General features: G+C 35.5%; 1 protein-coding gene across 2 annotated transcripts; it reads right to left on the minus strand.

Annotated features, from left to right (window-relative positions):
* Nucleotides 1-994: 994 nt before the first annotated feature.
* On the minus strand, nt 995-18,089 carry LOC115442641 (transcriptional regulator ovo). 2 transcript variants are annotated; one of them, XM_030167745.2, is made up of 4 exons: nt 17,731-18,089; nt 3,675-5,317; nt 2,884-3,309; nt 995-2,773 (listed from the first exon to the last, which is right to left on the minus strand). In XM_030167745.2, the coding sequence occupies exons 1-4, from the start codon at nt 17,897-17,899 to the stop codon at nt 2,588-2,590; spliced, it is 2,424 nt and encodes an 807-aa protein (XP_030023605.2). In that variant the 5' UTR covers nt 17,900-18,089; the 3' UTR covers nt 995-2,587. The 2 variants fall into 2 exon arrangements, with proteins under 2 accessions (XP_030023605.2, XP_030023604.2); XM_030167744.2 differs by having other exon boundaries at nt 3,618-5,317.
* Between the last annotated feature and the right edge of the window lie 4,647 nt (nt 18,090-22,736).

Genomic DNA, 22,736 nt, shown 5'->3' on the forward strand with positions numbered 1-22,736 from the left:
AAATACTTATACTATAAGTAGTCGTAAAACCTTTATTAACTTTCCTATATTTTTTACTTCATGTTTCAACGGTGGTCACTTGGTTATACCGACCAATGATTTTATTTTAGGTCTTTTTTTAAAAATCGTTTATGAAGTAGTACGTAAACTTCTTGCTACAAACCGTATAAGCGCCTAGTAAATAATGTTAGCAAGTTAAATTATATAGGATTTTGCTTGATTAATATTTACAAGCAGCAGTAGTTTAGCGTAAAGTAGAACGAATTGCCAAAACGAAGGTCGCGGGTTCACTTCTATCTTTAGGACAACCACCTCTGACTTCGAAATTAAGTATTTATTATTCAACACTTCAGCGGTAATACGTTGAGGAAAAAATTAACTACATTATAAAATTCCGCGTAAGAACTTCCAAGTAATAAAGAACATGTATTAGGCTATCAGTGGGAATGAATTGCTTAAATCCTGCCATTAGTAGTTTTTAGAGAATGTCAGTTTGATGTTCATCAATCGGACCTTTATATAGTACTAGCTTTGGCCCGCGCACTTGAAAAATATTACCGGGATAAAAAGTAGCCCATAAACATAGGAATAATGAAGCCTTTTATTAAAAGAATTTTCAAAATTGATTCAGTAGTTCTAAATCTCCATTAGCCCCAACAAACTCATAAACTTGAGGATGTATAAAAAAATATTGTGAAGTGGCAATAGGAACAGCTCCTCCTACTTCTGTAGCTATAAGAAATTTTCCATATCTTGTGAAAATACTTTGATCTTGACATGGTTTGTGACTTATACATTTTAATATTTTACTATTCATATTCAGGTACTATTATTCATACACCCATAAAACTAGATCAAGATATATATATACGTAATTATTTTGGGAAGCCATGTTATTCAACATAGTGTTGAATGCAAGTTCTTTCGAATACTTAAAGGTTATGTTTGCCGATTTTTGATAAAATAGTGTAAGGTTGATATTCAAACAACGAAAAATGTTTTAATCATGATATATTGCTTATCAATATAGAGTAACAAAGTGTTTGTTTCTAAAATATGAAACTACAGTTTGACAATGGAATCAAATGCTAATAAATGCAACAGAGAAGTGTAACCAAGGCATTGCGCTATCACAATATATCAGAACGAGTCCGATCGACGACATGCCAATATAAAACGATCAGCCCTAACGAAACTTACCAATTGTACAAAATATTTTAACAATTATCATTTTTAAATCTCATAAAACCTAAATAGGTATAGCTAAAATAAGAAGGTAATATTACTTTCTGGAAATTTTACTACTATTTTCTAAATTTAGACATATTTACAATATATTAAGTACATATTTTATTCACAAGCTTCGCTGTGAAAGCGCAAATGTATCAATTGAGCATCATAGTCTTAAACCCTCTTAAGTCGGAAGCTCTTCATCAAGAACATCTTGACGTCTACATTAAACATTATAACAATCGACACATTAAATAACACATTCACACGTAAACACATATTCACACTCACAGCACAGTCTGCTACCGATCAATACTTTAATTAAGTTATATAAATACTTCTAGAAATGCATTTTTACTTGGTACGACATGTCGTGAAATCATCGACGGATCTCACCATCAAATTTTATAATTTTGATATTTATAATAAGTACAAACAAAGAACAAACATAACATTCTATATAGGTAGGTACAAACATATAAAACTTGTGACATAATTTGTGTTATAATTTGAGAATTAGAAGCTAGTATCACTATTACGAGGAAAGAGATTCTTATATCGTGGATTAAATTTGTAAACAAAGTCTTGCTTTAATATTACATCATGAATCGGACAAAATCTGTCATCCGATTCATAAGATTGTTTCATTTCAAATCAGCAAAACCGACTGGCAGTTTAGCACCATCCTGTCCGCTTCATAACTATTCAATGTTTTTACACTCCCGCTGGTTTGAAATGAAACTCACAATTTTTGAGATATACTCGAACTTACGTTACTGTTTAATCTAACTTAAGAGCTAAACTTAAAGATAACCCCGTACCATCACCAAAGATTGCACATAATACCCGATACTTTGATTTTTTAATTGCAGTCATGCCTAACTACATAGGCCAGTGGATTAATTTCACGTTGACTGTTAAAAAATTTAAGTATTTTTGGGGACTAAAGATCGATATGTCCATCGTTCTTGCGAACTATGTATTAGTCTTTTGAAAAACTCACGATAACTTGGAATGTTAACAGTTACTTCGGAAGACATCGATTTAATAAATAACATTTTTAATAATCTATATTAATTTGAAAGCAGCACTGGGGAATTGGTGTAACTGTTACAGAGGAATAAAATTTAGTTTAAAGGCGGACGGAATACAAATTTAATAATTAAGTACCTTCGGTTTTTCATGATCCCCATCAATAATAAGTCTTTTTTACAGTTTGTATTCACTCAAGAGCAAATATTCCAATAATGTTTGAACGTGTAATTAAACAAGGATTTGGCAGACCGAATATTTACTTCTTGTTGAATACAGAACCATTAGTCATCACGCCTGCAGTTTAACATGTTCGAAGATACATTTAGTTGTGTACTGGCATTGGTAGTTGGCCTAACAGCTGATTCGCGAACGCAGCGTTCGTAAACTTAAAATGTCTCTTGTCGTAGAACTTCAGCAAGGCCGGTGAGTAAGGGTGCTGCTTTTTGAGATGCATGTAGTGTTCTTCAGGCTCCGATGTTGTGTGACCGCATTCTTCACAAACGTACATCTGTAGGAGGAAAGATTTTGATTAATGATTGATAAGGAAACTTTTTAAAACTCATTCTAAAAATAATATATTGATATTGCTTTAGATAAAATAATAGAGGTTATATTAACCTTAGTTCTCCTTTCTTTGTAGGCGTATGTGTGTTGTACACCGTGTACTTTTAAACAGTGTGATTCTAGTGAGCATCTTTGCGTGAAGGATTTTTCACACAAATTGCATTTGTAGGGCCTGACCCCGGTATGCGTCCGCGTGTGCCGTTTCAGGTCGAAGGTGTCGTTGAATCCCTTGCCACAGAATGTGCATAAATATCTCTTTACATCCGAGTGACATTTCATATGTCTGTTTAGAAGCCTCTGTAAGCTGAAGTTTTTCGAGCAGACTCTACAAACGAACTTCGTAGGATCGTCTTCGCTCACTAATACTTGTTTGTTTTTCTCTTCTTCTCTTTGCCTCGCGTTCGCTTCTGTTGCAAGCGGATTTTTTACGCCGTGTCCACCATTTATGAACTCCAACGGTAGCTCTGCTGGTAGACCCAACTGCAAGAAGATAAATACAGTTACATCGATGAAATAACGCGAAACATTAATCTCATATAATATAAGAACAAAATCAAGGTAAGTTTTGATTTCATTATTTAATTATAAGGCTGAGTTAAAAGTTTGTACAAAGAACAGTAAGTTAAAGCATAAGTTGATTCAGGCTCGGCGTAATATAGTAAAATCTTTATATTACCAAACTTCGATGTCGTCTTTCTCTTATTTATTTATAAAATAAATATTTCAATGGACGACATTGAAGAAGAAAAACGAATCAAAGCTTCGCCTTAAAATCAAATAATGCTTACCCTTTGTTGCAAGATTTGAATTTTGGTATCGGTGACAGAGCCTTTCTTCAGACTTACAGCAGCGGCAGGACTGAGGGATGAGTTCTCGATGTGACTGCTCCCGTCCAGAGAGTTGTTTCCGCCGGGCGATGGCAGCGACACACCAGTTGGGGAGTCCAGGTCCAGGGAGTGACTAGGGAACGGGAAACCAGGAGACAAGATCTGCTGGCGTTGTTGAAGTTGAACGTGAATTTGTAGCTGTTGCATTTGACCTTCGTTATGTGGCAGTAGGGCAGCAGAGTTCAGTTGCATTAATAAATCTGGCCGCTCTTTAACAAAGTTGTAAGAGGAACTTTGTTCTTGACTGGCGATTGCGAAGTAGTTTTTTTCGTAATACTGTCTACTTAAGGATAATGTTTCAATATCAACAGGATTATGTACAGAGTCGGGTGTGATTGATGATGATTCCCTTAAATCAGAATCTGTAATCTCATGATTGTTTAAAAGACTAGCAAAGTCCTCAGTAGAATCAGATAGATTTCCTAATATTCCTTCATTTGGTCCAGGAAACGTCAACGTTGCATTGAATTGATAATTATCAATGACATCTTCCGTCATTTCTACGACCATAGGGTCAAAACTATTTCCGTAATTACCGATAGCACCTAAATTTTCTAATTTACTTTCGTAATCTATTTCCTCATCTTTAAGTGCTAATCCATAGTGAGCATTTTGCATAAGTGAATATTGTTTACTTTGTTCTGGAAAGTTAGTGGCATTTTCATTATTCTCGCAATCCATGTTGAAGCCATTGATAATGTTAAATTCATTTGTAAAATTACTATTTGCATTAAAAGTATTTTGACCGCTTTTGGTCGATGGTCCAAGAGTTTCATAAAATGGCGGAAGACTGCCTGTTGGAGGACTGTTGGGTCCATAGTTTGAGCGGCCATCTCGGCCATTACCACCGCTGCCAGAGCCACCTCCTATCGCTCCACCGCCACCTGATGATGGGACAGTTCCACCTCCACCCGAACTGAAATTGCCTGAGCCACCACCACTTTGGGATCCGCTGCTAGAGCCGGTTCCACCTGTTGAACGTCCATGGCCAGCAGCAGCGTTTAAAATACCAGGAATTTTATTAGCAGGACAATTTCTAAGGACCAGAACAGGCCTAGCTAAAATTCCATTAGCGATTTTTGAACTACTTGTTCTTCTCTGCTCCCTTATTTTCTTTTCTGTTTCCTCATCTTCTGTCTCGCCGCGCTTTTTTGCTATAACATAGTCAATGGGTTGATCCTGTTCAGGATCAGATGTAGGTAGTGTAGTAGGAATAGTAACATCTGATAACTCCTTTTTATTGTCACGAAACTGCGATTGCGATGGAGTTCTCTGTATGACCGATACTTTCTGACAAGTTACGTTGTTATCAATTCCGGGAGAGGGCGTTGATTCTGGAGATGGCGTATTTCGTGATGGAAGCACGACTGGGTCACTGTCGAGTGAATCTTTTTCCTCTTTTATTAAAGGTTTATCTTCGGTTTTTTTCTCTTCGGATACGACAGGTAAGTACTGTTTTCGTTCCGCCTGCGTAAGCACATGTCCTCTGTGTCCATATGGAATATCTCCTCCGAGTATAGATGAAATAAACCTTCTTGGTTCTTTTGTCCGTTTTTCGTGTGTGCTCTTATTTCCATTTGAATCTCCAAAAACGTCACGATCTGAAATAAAAGAAACAAACCATATAACTATCATATAAAATATAAAAACTATTGGAACAAACAACATACAATTACTCGGTATTCTGTTTTCAAATAAGGTAATTTAATTTCAGAGGATACTCGAACGTTTTCTTTAAAGTATTGACTACTGGGTATTCGTCCTCGGCTTATTACTAAAGTATTCAAGTAGCGTCGGAGGTATGAGGCCTCGTTGACGTCACTGGTATGTGCCTCCATAACGGTAATGCTCGCCTCCACACACGCACACCCACCTATTTTGTATGTGTGTGTATATGTATATTAGTGGTAATATTTAATTGGAATACAAAAAGCAACTTTGTTCAAATGGGTATTAACTTGGCTCAAATAGTTTGTCATTTAAGTGAACCGTTGTCGGATATTTTTTCTTTCCTTAGATTAATTTATTTTTATAATATATATTTTAAGTATAATACATATATTAAGAATCTATTTGCAACCTTATTTACATAAACATATGTCAAAATATTTACAGTTAAATATCATTAATACCTAATATTAAAATACTTTAATAAAATATGATTGGTTAGTGGTAGCGCAATGCGATGAGCAGGACTAGAAAATAAAAGCTTGCAAGAAAAAAGTGCAATAATAGCGAAATATACAGAGCCCGTAGGTAGCGAGTGAAAGTTCCAAGGCTGGCCCAAACGAGTTCTTTTGCCCTTTCTCGGCTTTTGTTAGGGACTCAAGGACGATGCCTGGCATTGTCGGGGATTTTTTGTTCGTTATTGTATGCGTCTACGCAGTGAAGCGTACCTTGCAGTCTAATTTCAAATAATGTTTCTAAAACACAAATTCGTTCATTTTTCGAAGAGGATGCGTATATCCGTCGACAATGTTTATAGCGACACTTAAGCCTCACAAATGGCCACGTAAATATTTTATGTTTGCTTTTTATACGTTATGACCATTTCTTAGAAATGTCTCGTTTTCCGTTAGCATTGAGTTAGACCGAAATCTTAACTTTGTGAAGATGGGTGTTGATGACAGCACCAATTTAAATAAGGAATACACTTTATTGTTCATAATGCATAAACTTCGCGATGCTTTTAGGAGATTAATATTTAATATTAAAACTTTATTATATTTAAATTTAAGAGCTCGTCGTACGTCGACATTATTAAAAATACAGAAATCCAACTTATTATCTGCATATTTGTTCAGCTTCCGTCTTCTCTGACGTAAATGCTATCACATAATTTCATTGTCAGAGTTATAATTTCAGTTTCATCTAATTAAACAAAATATTTTTCTATAATAATGTGACCTGCATCCGGTCCTTATTTTACTTGTGTATTGTTGTCTTAAGTAATGGTAAAAAAAGAATGCTAGAAAAATAAGCTTGTCTAGATGCAAACAAAAACGAACAGTTTTTGCGATTTATTTCGACATTTAAATACCAATAAATAATCGGGCTCGAGTAGTTTTGGAATATAATTTAAACTTTTGCGATAGACTTCTTAATATTTCAATAAAAAAAATTATATGTTGTGTTATAAAAATATATAATTATAAAATAATATCGAATCCCAATCACTACTTGTTACTGGCATCTTCTATATATGAATAATAAACGTAATTTAACAAAAACGACACTAAGAACACGCTTTGTATGCATGCAATATAAGGTTAGTTGCAACTCTAGGAATGGCTTAACAGATCTTATTGGTCCGACTATTTGTAAAAAATACATCCCGACTTTGAAATAACTCACGAATTTGGAATAAAATGGGCTTTAAAAGGCTCGGAATGCCGCGGCCAGTACTTGTGCATGTGGTGAGATGGAAACGATAACATTTAAATTGTACGATGGAGGCTCATGAGCGCAAGTATGTCTTAATGTAAATTAGCATGCTCATAAATAACTGGCAAGATACAGTTTTTACGGCAGATGTGAAGGTTAATCTTTCAGGACTCAGCAGTAATTGTTGGCTATGTCTTAATTTCATTTATTCGTAATTGCTTGGTATGTAACACAATACAAAAACAAAATATGCAATGTATTCAGTTGGGTAATAAAAGTGCCTTTTCTAAGAATAAATTGACCGACGTCACTCAGCAGGGGATTAAAAACATCAGCTATGTAGTAGTTATAGATAAATTGGACCATAAATATAAGTAGCTATTATACGAGAATGACAGAAAAATAGCGAGATGATATTTCGCACCAAGCAACGACCGCGTGACATTTGCAAATCAACCGGGTTGGATATTAATAGGTATTCTTAGTATCACGCTTGATTACCCATACTAATTAGAGATAACTTTTAAATACACACACGTACACACATACACACACACACACACACACAAATATATCGCATTTATCCCCAAAGGGGTAGGTAAAGGTTCAACCAGGACACCTATGTTTTGCCTGTGTGTTCCATCCCATAATATGAAGGGGGCGAGCCTATCGCCATACCGGGCACATATTCCAGATTCCGGGCTGATGTCAATATCTACTCAAGTTGAAAAAGTCAATATCACTCTGCCAGACCTGGAATTCGAACCCAGGACCTCAAAGCAAAGTCGTATCGCGCACCCCTAACCTCACCGCCGAAGCAAGCAAATTGCTTTCAATATTAGAGCGCCTGTTTTTCATTATCAATTAATGCTTAATTAGTAGAGTATGATTCTCAGACAGTTAATTAAAAATATTATGAACTTGCATTGGGCAAATTACTAAGTCTTTATTAGCATAAGTTGGATATTGTAAGGTTATTATACTACGATGACTATGCTGAAATATAAGAAAATAAGACGGGATATTTAAGGGTCACTTTGCTTTAAACAGTTTAGTTATTCCGCAAGTGCCGTGGCCTGTAGCGGTTTCCTTAACAACCGTGGTTGTGATGAATAAATCTGTCTGATTCATTGGTCCAGACAAGGCCTCGTTCTATGTGTCATGTTCTAAATACACAAGATCTAACACACTCATTGGTGGTTAGATATTTTTGCATTGAAGTACACAATAGATTCTAGTCGGACGTCGATAAGTATGTCATGATTTTGTTTTTAAGTTTTTCTTTGCTACTGAGAAATGACTGAGTCCCATGCTTGATGGTGAGTGCCACGTCTACCCAATAACAGTAGGTAGTTATTAAACCTATAACTTAGATTTATAAAGCATGCATGACGCTGCACTGCGCCTGACATGCGACTGATATCACATGCATGAAATGTTATCACTCATGTCTATTATGTTGTTTGTGTTATTATATTTTAAATATCATTCTCCAATATATGAAGATAATTCAATTTTATAACATTACCATAGAATATATTGTCCAGCTAAAAATATACGAAACAAGAACTGTAACACTACGCCATTAAAATAGTGCGGTTTTTATTCTAAAACGGTAATTCAAGGTCTGTAATTACCATGTCCATATCTATTCTGTTAGTCGTTTCCTGTAGAGGAACCGGCGTAACCTTGGCAACGAACGTTCATTATTTGGCCATTAACAGACTTCTTCGCATCACATTTTGGCAATAATTAGCGTTTCTCGAGCGGCACGGTTCAGTTTTTATTTTAGCATTACTAAGGATTTTTAAAATATAGTACTCTCTGTTGAGTTGTTGGTAATTTATTTGCGCGATGATTTTTGTACGTGCGTCTCGATTATTTCGTAAAAATTACAAAAAAGTTATTGATAATTTTTCATAAAATGTTTGTTTTTAAAAAAAGACATTGATTTAATAAGAAACTGCGCCATTCTCATCAAATATACCAGATTAGTAAAACAATTCGCGTTATAAACATAAACCATCCAGCGCTAACAATATTACCGAACAATAATTTCGTCATTACCATAGCATTAATAACCTTAACACATTCGCTTTAATATTGTTCTGTATAATTACTGATATATTAATCACTACAAAAATGTATTCTAATCCATTGTTGATTGATAGCACCTTGTCAAAATTATGGTCATAGCTGTACATTACAGCCATGAGCTTTAAAATTTAAACGAACACAAGACCTTCAAAAATACGTTTTTTCAATGTCGTTTAGTACCATACTAAATCTGTATTAAATTTAATCCTTTTTCTTGTTGAGTGTGGAAACTTAGCTTTTAACTAAGTATCTATATTTTTTATTTTGCTGCTATTTGGATAGTACGTCAATGTTGCACGACGTTTTGTTCAAACCTTAGTTTGATTTTATCATATATTTATAAATAATGGCATGTGACGTAGTAAAGAGCGGTTTGCAAAGGCATCTAATCAGACACAGAAATCCTCAGCACCAAATAAAATAAGCGTTCACCACCCAAAAAAGGGTTGAACCACTTTTTTCACATACAGACTAATATAAAAATCCAAAAACAAATGATCGCAAGAATCTGATTGTTGTATGCACTACATCGAATTTTATAGGAATTATAGTTATCAAATATTAAAATAAATTATTAGATACACGCATCAAGAGCCGGCAGTAAAACTAGCCTGAGGCGTTAATAAAAACTATAGAGGCGGCGGCGGGCGGCGGGCGGCGGTCGGCAGGCGGGTTCGCTTGTCCTTGCGCGCTACGGCCGGGGTTATCGGACGCTGTTAGCATTTAACGCATTATAAAACGTAAGACAGCTATAAGAACCGCTCCGGGCAGAGCACATAAAATTCCGTTGAAGTCTTTTTTCCATAAGTACCGATAGTACACGGTACACGGTAGCGCGCCGCTCCGGCCGCGGTGAAGAAGCGGTTAAAAGGTCACTCTGAAGGACATTTTTTGTTTTGAATTATTTATCGTGGGTTTCACTACATGTGGTCACCGTACGAACATGTGCAGGTTTCGTACACGTCTCTATATTCGGCTACAAGTTTACAGTTAAATATTAGACGTTATCTCGCGCTGAGAGTGTTTCGCATAATAATTACCGCTGACATTGAAGGAAGGAAGAAAATACTATTAAATTGTGCGGCGCGATTGTTCGCCGGCGCAACCTTAGCGCGAGTATGTTCGCACACTCGTTATCTAGCCGTGAGTCGGAACGGAGTAATATGTACTGCCTTCCTACGCCCGCGCCGCCTACCAAATGTAATTGCTTAACCTTCCGTATGTTTTTCAAAGCCAATTCTGTTGTACAAAAACGGCGATTCTAATACGTCGCTTCTAAAGCAACGGTCACAAAAACTGTTCAACGCTTTATTATTATTTTGATCACGGCGTGAATCACAACCAGATTTGGCGAGGGTTAATGACCCAAATATGTTTAGCGAAGTGTTCAAGGCTAGTCGACTGATTCGACTAGCTAATACAAAAAAATCCGGTATGTTGGAGGCGAGATTGTTTTTGCACCGCTCGTTTTCATTGGAGGTAACAAAATTTTTGTTTATTATCCTGTCTCGAAATTGTTCCGTTATCATTATTCTTAGAATACAGAGCATTGAATAATTATGCCGTCGATGATATGGGTTGATCTGTCATAATCTAGAGCACATTAGGAAGTCAAACAAGTTGGATGATCCTTGAATTGTAATGTTGTTTGGGATATCTAAACGTGAAACAAAGAATGCTAATGCAGGCGCAATGACGTTTGGCGCCGTACACAGGAATAAGATAATGTGACAAATAGCTCGCACTGTTGTTTGTTATAAAACACATAAGTGTACTAGAATGTACCAGTTTGTCCTCAAAGGCGCTTGTTCGTGGGCGGTCTACAGTAAATTGCTCCAAAATACACGAAATGATTATCTTTTATTGCTCCATGACACAACAATGGAAGAGATGACCTTACGATCGCAAGATTTTACCGTCGACTAACCGCCCGCTATTTTATATTACTCGCGTTAATCTACACATGTTTTATATGACATTTACATAAATTCCGAATCTTTTACTACGATCTTTTTAAGGATCTGAGCTTTTGAATGCTAAGAAATTTAATATCGTGATCCTTTTATTACTAAAGCCATAAGGGACTTCGTCGGTGGTCGTAAATGTGTTAGATAATACAAATAGCAATTCCTTCGATGACAAATGGACCTCGTTATCGAAAATGCCTTTTGGATTCTACGTGCCGTTACGTGTCTAACACTTAATGCAGTCGGTGACAGTTTGTTTTGTACTCTGTAGCGGAATATGTCATTATTGTCAAGTGTTTGGTTAAGCACCTTTTATTTGTACTGTATAAATATCTAGCTTGTTACTGATGTTGGCACTATATATATTATTTTCCTATATGGTCATTTGTATCGTAACCGTTTTAATTGGTTAACCGTGCATTGTGGCTAAAATCTATTATATCAAACAATTTCCTTTGACAGTTGTAACTTAATAAGGAACGAATTAATGGCAATTGACGTAACTAATGAGATTATCTTACACGTGTATATAATTTACTAAGTGCTGCACGGAACCGAACGTTCAGAATACAATCGCGCACACGCTGTTTGTGCGTGCCGTTACTTAGATGAGCGCAGGCTACACGTCACATGCTTCAAATTATATAAACAATGCAATTTAACGTTCTATATTTAAAATAAAAAGTAACAGTAAAAAAATACAGTCCTCAAAAGTATTAATGTTGTTGCATTCCTAGTTAAATTATTTAATTATTTCCCGTTTACATTTATAGAACGTAAACTAGCTGTACTGTTGCGGTGTCCGATGATCTTCCCATGCTTTATAACATCAATCACGAGGCCATTGAGGTTGTTTTTATTGTTTCCTCAATGTAGCAAATTGGTTGAAGCCCCCCGTACATTCGCGGCCGCGATCACCGCAACTTTACCTCGATAACGAGAAACGACATTTAGCAAACGATCTTGCGGTTATAATTAAGTTGTATTTTAGTTGTTAATGAGATGATTGCATACTATATGGTAATTATAACTCGATTTGAATTACATAATAACGTAACTTGGTTAATATGCGTCATCAATGCGGGTGTGAGTGTTAATATCGAAAATTTAAGTATTTATTTTCATATAAATGACTGGCTACTTAGGTATTTACAAAAAACTGTTAGTGGAACGAAAAACACAAAATCTATGTAGGTAGCTTTCAGAAAATTGATGATGACTCACATTGAAAGTAATTGCAGAGACGAATGCGTACATTGACACTTAGACAATTTAAATGTCTCGCGTCTATATTTAGCGTTTATACGGGCACTAAAAGGCAGATGCGTCGCAATCAGCAGGTACAAATAATGGATTGTAACAAGGTTCGTGCATAAGTGATCGAAGTGGCTCAGGATAGGACATGTGTGACGGCGAGTGGTCGCTCCGAACATTCGGAACACTCGTACGTGTCGTCACGTGCACCACATCTTGCTCGGGCCGCGCAAAAAAAAAAATGCCATGCCCTTGTCTAGTGGCTCCTAACGTTTGCTATCGAAGCACATTTTAAAGTCAGTTTTCTACATTTCTAACACTACAGTTTAGTTGATAATAAAATGAAATATATATAAATATTATAATACTTTACTTTTCTGAGAAATAATATGTATAAATGAATCAACTAAATATGCTTTAAATTATTCATTGGTTGTCACGATTACCTATAGATACAGAGAATGATGATTAGCGTGGACGTGAGTGGGCGTAAAATAAACAATAGAACTGACATTGTCTCGCGAAGTGATCCACGACGATCAAAGGGTCACATTGACGATCGCATTCCAAAACTGACACGAGCTCACTAACAGAAAAAGTTAAGCTGTAATACAATATTCTTTAACAATTATAGAGATTCGGAATAGCAACGAGTATTTACTGAAATCGTTCCGAGAACAGATTTACAGTACCTATTCAGTGTTTAATCGCTTTTTTATGATCGCCAATCTTTGAAAAGGCCAAACCTTAAAAAGGTAGCCGTAGTACAATGGACGTGACGATACAATAGCCTCGGCCACATGGCGAAATACATTTCTTCTTTTTCGGTAACTCGTAAAGATGCAGATTTTACTGTTCGCAAATGGCAACAAGCGATAACGAGGTTTTGTTTTATTCATTGTGTAAAGAAGCTGTATTATGCTATAACTATTGTTTCTCGTTAATGAGGATTTTTTAATCTGCTAATCTATTTTATTATCCTTTGAGATTAGTATCATTCAATACATTATTACTATGAATACCTGTATCTGGTAAGCCTCATTAAATCCAAAAACAACTAAGCTCGGATTATTTTTAATCTCATTTCTTCGACTCTGGGTATTATGCAGGGCTTGCACCTTATGTAAATAAAATATGGATTGAGTGATGTTATGCTCCGGCGCGTTTGGAGACGAGACGCGGTCCCTTGGCCTTAATACAAACGTCAATAGCGTGCGCGCGCATACGTTTAACACGAGCGACGCACTCGTCTTGAGCAGACCAACGGCTTGATTGCAGGGAAAATATAATGACTGATTTTACACATTACATTTAACATATTTATCCAGTAATTACATACATAATTTTAGCATAAGATTTCTTTATAATTATGAAATAAGCAACAAATCTACCAGTGTTTATTAAGCGCTCAAGAGAACAAAAATATTTCGTGGCACAGTGCTGTTAAGTATAAGAACTGCCTGTAATATACTTAGAACGTCATAGTAAATCATAATGATGTTCTTGAAACAAAAATATTTTTTAGTCTATATTAAGTCAAAACTAATGTACATTTTTATAATAAGTAAACACGTGCTACCCAAATGTTATGCTTCTATGATTAATGATCACTTATTTACTGTATGTAATGCAGCCTTCGTGTTAAATTGCTAAGTTAAGGCAGTAGTAAGGTCATCTAACATATTAAGAGGAGGCTATTTACACACTTCACATTTTAGATTATGTTGTTACTGCACAAATGTCATAATACAATTACATGTGAACACCTAGGTTTAAGGTTAATTTTTATTTTAAGATACACGAGAAGTCTCACTTTTTTATTTAACTTTAAGTTAATAACTTAATTAAGATAAAACAAAACGTGTCTCTATGGAAATAGTTGGCAAGAATTTTTTCCGACGTTAGAGAACCTCGTTGAAATCTTTTATATGTAACGGGATTTGACACGCTCGCAGCGAATTAATTTAACAACACTCATTGTTTGCTAATTCATATTATATTATCCTTATGTTTTTGGATCGAGTTTCACGCCTTTGAGTTTCAAACTCATATTTCTAGTATTATGCAAATAATAAAACTGTTCATCTCATGTTAATGGTTTATATAAAATAAATTTAAAATTATTTATGCCTAATCAAAAATGTATTTTTCATATAGAGGTTAACTGAGCGATAGCCACACATGTAATGATTGTATTATGACGTCACGACTAACGTGAGCCTAACAATTACCGTTGCTTTACATAATGAAAACAATTACTCATGCATTGTCCTCAAGGTATAATAAGGCAAAAGCTTCTCAAATTACGTGTAAGGTTACTGATATGTTAGTCTGCTATATCGATATGTGGGTTAGTATTGTTAGTTCTAATGGTTGACCTTGTCGATATCCGAGACGGAGTGAAGCAGTACTCAACTAAGAATCGATAGTATGCGGGTTCAAATCCCGCAGAAAAACAAAAGCTTTGACAAACGCAAGTAATTGCATGTGGTTTATATTCCGTGTGATAAACTTCTTAATTAACGTATTTAGGCAAGACATTGTTATTTTGCGTTTCTTAATTTTTTAATTTACTATCTAAATTCTAGTCTTCCCAAGTTAATTTACAGTCAAAATGATACGAAATCTGCTCCCCTAACGATACCTTATTTCATTTATTGTTCACAAAATGAGCAACACAATAAGTAGTCGGCTCCCCTATTTGCACATGCAGGGCGTGACCTTCGCGAACAAGTCATCCGCGCCCTTTTCGCTACAGGTGAAAACGCACCTGTAATTACTGGATAACATTTTTACTTCTATTTTTGTGTTTAAAGTCGCCGCGTACGTGACATGCGGGTTCCGACATTGATACTATTGTTTTGTTTTCAATTTACTTGTCGCTATGGTTTTAAGTGTTATTATTGTAATTAAAATTGTTATATATTTTTTTAAATGTAGTGTTTTAATTTCTTTTTTTGAATCAACATCTTAGTTTATTGAATTAACGCCTTAGTTTATTGAATCAACGCCTTAGTTTATTGAAAATGTAGAGTTGGATTATTAAAATCGATAGTCAATGGTTTCAATGGTCGGGTAGAGATATTCAAATTAATAATTTATATTTAATATAGAGATAAGACTACCAATTAGGTCACAAGATGCAATTGTACTATACTTCTATTTGTAGTCAAGGAATGTGCTAGCTGCATCTCTGTCAACTCTGGTTATGATACAAGCAAAAATATGTATCGATACCTATTTGATTTTTACGCAATACATAGCCTCGATATTAGGCGACCATATGTCTGTTGTCGTTTTATCTTTCTTGTTTTTATTTCGGTCATTCAGTACGACTAATAAAACAATAATATAACGGTCTCTACCTAGAATTTACTCTTAAATGTTAGTCTTTATTTGTTTACAAAATATTAAAGGCTTTTCAGTAAAATGTACAAGCAAAACTGATAAACATGATGCGGGTATTTATGTGGTATCGCGTGGTATCTACTGGTTTTAATTTCTCAGTTCGCAGTTTAAATAAAATACATTTAAACAGCTGTATGATGGTTGACATATAATTTTATTCTATAGTGAAATACAGTTAAATAGTGGTATACATTTCCGTGTTTGTTACGTATTTTTAAATTCTGGACAATAATTTTCTGTAATGTACAGTTTTCAGTCATTACTTATATGTATATTCGATGTTATGTACTTAAGTGACAAAATGAATTGAAGAACAAACTGAATAAATTTTCTTATGAAGACTATTTTTCTGTTATATGGTTCAATACTTATAGAGTCTATCTAGGACTTAGTTATATTATTAAGACTGTAAGGAAAACTAAATATGGCAAATAGAACAATATCAATATAATGAAAATGAAACCTAATTAAAATAAAATCTGTATTAGAAATAAAACATGTTACATTAATTAAATGAATTGCAAAATAAACACGAATTATACACAGAAACTACAATTGAAACTAACTGTTGAACAAACAAGCGAGCCAACTATGCGCAGAAAATTTTATGCAAATACGGGACACGCATACGTCATGGAAGTTAATTATATTGAAATGACAGCTGAGATTGCGGTGACTAACCTAAATACAAAGCGAGTGGCGATGGCGAGCGGAAGTGGAGCCATTGTGCCGCAACCATTGACACCTCGTGCCATCATCCGGCTAGTTCCTGTCCCACAGCGTGTCTCTCATTTACTATTGCGTTCTTTTAGTCATGTATTCTAACTGGAACGTTTAATTGTTTATGCTGATCTTACCGTGGGCGGAGGTAACTCATAATTGAGATCACCCTTACTACGCGTTTTGTCAACATGACCCATCTACGTTTGATGGATATGACTAAATTATAGAATACTTCATATATGGCTATATATTTAAGTGTGATGTACAAAAAAGATATTTAATTCCACGAATCTAAAGACTTGGTCTCAAACCCTCCTTTCATATTTAAGATTCGATCCTAGTTTCCTTTAGACATTTATCACATTTCTATTCAAATCACAATCGCGACAGTCGATAGGATCTATGACACAAAAGGATACGACGCAAGGTATTAACGAAATGATAAAGCGAGTTAAATTGAATACGTGATGTTGAATTTTTAGCACGTCTATGAGAGTAAACAGTTCGTGGAAAAACTCAAAAACACGACAGTTATATCAGTGATTCACGCTTGGTAACTACCTGAGACCGTTAAAATGTGCAACAGCGGTCACCGCACATACTATATTTGTGGATAATTATGATCAATTACGTTGAATTAGTGGTACATTATAACCGGTTGTTGTGTCATATTGCGCGGTTTCCTAATGTAACAGTGCTAATAACGTTATCTATTAACTCAGTATTATTCCCATTTCCAAAAGTGCACAATTTATTAAGAAACGATAGATTGGAAGCACGTAAGTAACGCAAGTGATCGCAGGTAGACATTCGTTAGCGGTGTCGAGCCAGAACTGGATTCTGTTCGTATTCTTTTTTTGGGCAAACAAGTGGCCGTTACGAAGGAAATTATAAATAAAAACACCATGAAAGGACAAACATTTTAGCTCGAGATTGAATGATCATCATTAAACAATAAAGCCTTTACGTATTTAACTTTGAAAGTTATGATCAGGTAAAATTACTAATGTGATCAAATTGTGCATGATTGTTATTGTATATTTTTTACCGAAAATATTAGAAGATTTTGTGAGGATGTATGCAGATAATAAAGAAAGCAAAAGAGCGTCTATGTCTAGAAGACAGGATTAAAAGATACCCAAGTATGAGAAACTCAGAATGTTACAAGTGGTTTGACTTACCAACACATTCCCTGTCCTTATCCTTCTTGGATAAGAGCGGTATGGGCCCATCGTCGAGAGGCGAGCCTGGGCACAGGGGATCAGCCTTGCTGGCGAGCAACTCCTGCCCCTCCTGCAAGCCCAGTTGCTGCTCATGCAGCCGTTTCTTTATCAGGAAGATCTTCGGCATTTTCGGGCGCTAGTAAACACTGCACTCGATCCTTATTTACGTCTCTGTCACTTGGTCTTTCAAAATCCACAAGTTAGCATCTTACAACACTGCACGTTAAGTTTCCTCGCGTTGTTGATATTTGTTTTGTGCGTCGAGGCTAGCGGCACATGCGATACCGTTGGCCGCTGCGAAAGAACTGAGAGTTAGTGTGCGGTGCTCGCGACACCGTTGCCCGAACAGGTCCACCCCCGCCCCCGCCTGCGCCGGCGCCGCCCGCGGGCCCCTGCGCCAGCGCCCGTGTGCCCGTGCGCCCGCGCACCGAACCGCGCCGACCACACCGGCACCTCTGCACGGCCACACGGCCATCCACCGCTTCGTGCACACAACCACAAATTCCAGTAAAAGTGCTATTTTGTTTTGTCCTAGCCGACGCTGCCGCAACAATACCTGTCGAATAATTTGACCCTTTTGTGATTAGTTAATTGTTGCTTGTCCCCTGTTGTGCTCGAAATAGCGGAGTGAGAAATCAGTTGCAAACAGTTATCAAGTTAAATTCACTTTTTGTTATTGTCATTAAGTTTCTGTAGATCAATGAAAAGAGATTCATTAGAATACTCTACATGGTACTTTCGCGGTAAACGCATAGCGATTATTCAATTTTTTTATTAATATGTATTCAACTTTTTTCGGAAAATGACATGACATTTATCTTAACCTGATTAGGAGTGGATGTGCCTACGGTAAAGGCATATTTATTCCTTTTTCGAGATTTTGTGCATCGACCTGGTTTGGTTTGTGAGAAAAATAAAGTACAAACTTGTTTTCAAAAATGTTATGACTTATCGTAATAATTGAATAATTTTACGTATTCCGCTATTTCTAAACTTCGACATTGCCCTAAAGTCAGGTAAGAGTTATGTTTATTTCTTAGCGCTTGGAGATGGGATTATCTTACATATTCATAACGTATTTTTATTTAGCTAAAACTAAGCGAGTTTCAGGTATAGACCCCACAGACTTCATTGTCGGCATATTTCAATCTAGAGAGAGATTTACAAAACAATAGATACAGATACGAACAGAGACGGGAAGGAAATTTTTCCTTTTAGAAACGAAGGGATTTACAAAACAAAGTTTATGAAACAGCGTCAATAAACTTTACAATCTCAATTGTCTGAGCATATTTTGTGAAACTGAATTTTAATCTTTTGTTTGGTCCGGTTCTGATGTCGGCACCTTTGAAGTCAGTTCAGATTTAACGGAAATTTGTAAGCCAAATGTCGGCATTGGGTAGTTTATTATCATTTATTTTTATATTAGCCCTATTACAACTGTTCATATTTATATTAGTACAGTTGCTAAAAATGGTTTCTAAATTAACGTCGGCACAATACTAACAAGTCAGCGACCGTTTGCTATTATACGTAAATACCTGCGTATAAGAGTTTTTATCTACATACATAATTATAGCCTACACCGCTCCGTTAAAGTACGACTACCTTTGGAAGGATCATTAAACCATATTAGTGCTTTGGAAAAGTTTCTTATATTTAGTTTATTTATTCGCTAGTCAGTTCGGAGTAACACGTTGTTAGGACTTTCCTTTAAACGAGTATTTTCAAGGTATCGTACATTTTAGATTATTTAAGTAATACTTATAAGTTTTTCTTGTTTCGTAGTCTTCACCTTAAGTGCCGTATACAAGCCATGTTGCTGTTCATGCAAATTCCAGTTTAGCGAACAACGCCTATTCCAAATGTTAATTTTAGATGAATTATCCGCCTATTTAACAAATCAACGGTTCTGTGATATACATTTTGCGAACGACAATAAGATTACGACTGTAGGTGGTTACTGGTTTCGTAAATTTGTCCTCTTGCAGGATAATCGGGACAAATATTTCAACTAATACAAGTTGTATGTAAGGAAGTGGTAGCCAAGTGTAAAATTTTTTAACATCTTCCGGGATTATTATGTTGAGGATTTATTTGTACGAAGTGTTATATTACAGAAGATATGTCCACCGCAAATCTTTTGACAAACCTCTTTAGTAATGCAATGGAGTGTAAAAATTCGTTTTCGTATAATAACGGTTTATCTATGAAGATTAAGTTGTCTTGTGTCCCTGCTTATGAAATAAAATTGAATCAGGTTTTAATTTCTAATTCTATATTTACAATATTAAGAGATTCAGTAGCATAGATTATATCAAATATACCTACTCTTTCCAGGTGTATCGTTGAATCAACAGTAATAACTATGGAAATGTTACCATTTACTAATCATAAATCATTTTATTGTGGGAATAAAATGCTCCTAACGAGACTATAAGGTGCTAAGACGTTGTTTCGGTAACAAAAATAAAGCAAAACTATAATATGCTACCGAAATGGTCCTTTTTACTTTTTTTTCAACGCAAATAAAAAATGGAAGCAATTTTGCGTCGTCTGCGTTCGTTTTTGTATGCAATGGTAAAAAACAGTCGTTGAGTGTTTTACTTCATTTTTACTAGACGCTGTTTATCAACTTACGTTTCAGATTTGAGATGTAATAATATCGTAAATTTAAAGCATTACGTGCGACTAGAGAAGAACTAGTCACATTTAAAAATAACTGCTTCACTACAGCGCAGGATCGCGATTCATAGAAGGATCTTGCAGAGGTCTTTGCCCAACATTGGGAAGATAGGCCAATACAATAGAACAAAATACGGAAACTTTATTTAGACGAGACAATTAATAACCACAAAACCGTGTTATAAGTATATTGCCAATTATACAAATTAAGTCTGAATGATGAGTAATTATTCCTTGCCTCAAGTCAACATAACAGATATTTTAAATTTTTCGGCATTGCTAAAATCGAACCGCTCATAAGGTTTCTGACAGTGCTGACAAATAGACTTGGATGACACCGGAACCGACAACTTATTGTACTCTTCGAAGCATAGCGACACTTGGCTATAAAAAATCGCTCATCATTTCGGATCTAAATTTGGTAAGGGTATTGACCTACGCGGGAAAACACCACTACTCTTTTCGGAGCATCATGTAAAATCATCCAAGGGCTGTCGAAGCTATCCCTGCGTGGTACAGATTTGTGATTCGCGCACTTTAGAGTTCAGATCAATAAGGACACCATCGGCAAAATCCTCGTATTATCCTATTATAGGTTTTAGCAGTACCATTTAGCTGTACCACGTATGGAACTTTAGGTAGTGAGGCATATTTCTCACTACCAACACGACCTCTATATGACTCAAGTCAGTCACTTCTTATGTAAGGCAGGAATATCGTGATATATTTCTTTAAACAAAGCCAATGAAAATAAAAATGTTTAAAGTTCTTAAAAAGCGTTTTCTGTAGTTATATAGTCTTTGCCTTTAAACTCAAAACCTAAAATCCTTTATTCTAGGCACTTTCTAGAAAGCTCGTGAGATGCGTGGTTTATAACAAAAGTTGGTTGGTTTAGTTTTGATTAAATATGATAAGTATGTTATTACTGGAACATATATGGCCATCACACAGAGCTTTAAACAAATGAGCTTTTAAGTGTGTGAAGGCGTCTGCGATGCGTCGGGGAAACGTGGGTGATCCCACAAGATAACTGTGATAAGATGTAGACCGTAGATAAACATCATCTTGGAAGAAATGGGGCTTATGCAAAGTAAATATTTTTATTCACTGTTATTATTGTTTATGTGATCTATATATTACGTAATAAAATCTTAATTATATGTCCTTTTAAAGTAGTAACAGTAAAAAATTAATACGTCTGTGGACTTGTAATTTACTTATAAATCATCCTCTTGCTGGAGAGAGTGTCTTGCATAGCCTCTTCATAACAGCAGTAATACGTTCCGAAGCGTTGGTAGACTTATGACGATCGAAAAGAGCTTATGAAAGACTATTTGAATAAAGAATATTTTGAGTTTAACTTTGAGTTTTACCGTTAAGTACTTTACGCAAGGGTGTCGTCGTAAGTACCAGTAGCATAAACTTCGATTATTTAATATAATAGTCTTCTTTAATAAAAATCTGTCTTCGTATATAGACGGAGTGCAGTTGAGTGGCGGCAGGCGCGGCGCTGCGGTGGATGCGTGCGCGTCGATTGTGCAATGATTGCTCGCGCCCGCGCCCGTGTCGTCTGCGCTTGCGCCGGTTCCACGCCACTGCCCCGACTCAAGTTCTTGGCAACGTTAACCTTCTTCAAGTTTATTACAGAAGCGCCGACCAATATTGGCACCTATGTTTGATTAATTGAGAAACTAATACAGTAGGTAATTTAACATGATTATTTTAACTTGTCGTACAAATTATACGTAACGTAACGTACAAATTGTTCGATAATTTTTCTAGTTTTCTTCACTTGTATATTTTAATGAAATATAATATTTAATATTTTTTAAATCCTTAATTCTTATACTTTGCCATTCGTATACCAAATTAGTTTATGTAAACGCAATAACTTTATATAATAGTAAAAAATAAATAAATAAATCTAAACTAAGTAAACACGGTCTAGTAATTGCCATGTATGCTTTTGTAATTTTTACAATACCTTACATCGGATTTTAATAAGAATTTGTAAAATATTTAATCATTGCACACCACGATGAGCTGAAATTAATTCAAGTTCCACCATAAATGAGTCTGATGGATACAAACTAATTTTTATAAAGAAGGCTCAAAGTATTGAATAATTAATGAAGACGTGATGTAAAGTTGTTAATGTTATCGAATAAATTAATATATTTAATAATTTGGCGGGTAATTATAACGGTCTTATTGTATATATTAGAATAAATCCGCTATCGTAAATATTATAAAGTATATGGATATACACTATTCGATTT

Source organism: Manduca sexta, chromosome 22 (assembly GCF_014839805.1).
Source record: "Manduca sexta isolate Smith_Timp_Sample1 chromosome 22, JHU_Msex_v1.0, whole genome shotgun sequence".
NCBI classification, from domain to species: domain Eukaryota; kingdom Metazoa; phylum Arthropoda; class Insecta; order Lepidoptera; family Sphingidae; genus Manduca; species Manduca sexta.

Coding starts and splice junctions, on each gene's coding strand:
- LOC115442641 (XM_030167744.2), bottom strand. CDS start 17,899: ATGCCGAAGATCTTCCTGATAAAGAAACGGCTGCATGAGCAGCAACTG. Junction 3,310..3,617: donor TTCAAATCTTGCAACAAAGG/GTAAGCATTATT, acceptor ATCTTCTTGCAG/TTGGGTCTACCAGCAGAGCT. Junction 2,774..2,883: donor ACAAAGAAAGGAGAACTAAG/GTTAATATAACC, acceptor TTCCTCCTACAG/ATGTACGTTTGTGAAGAATG.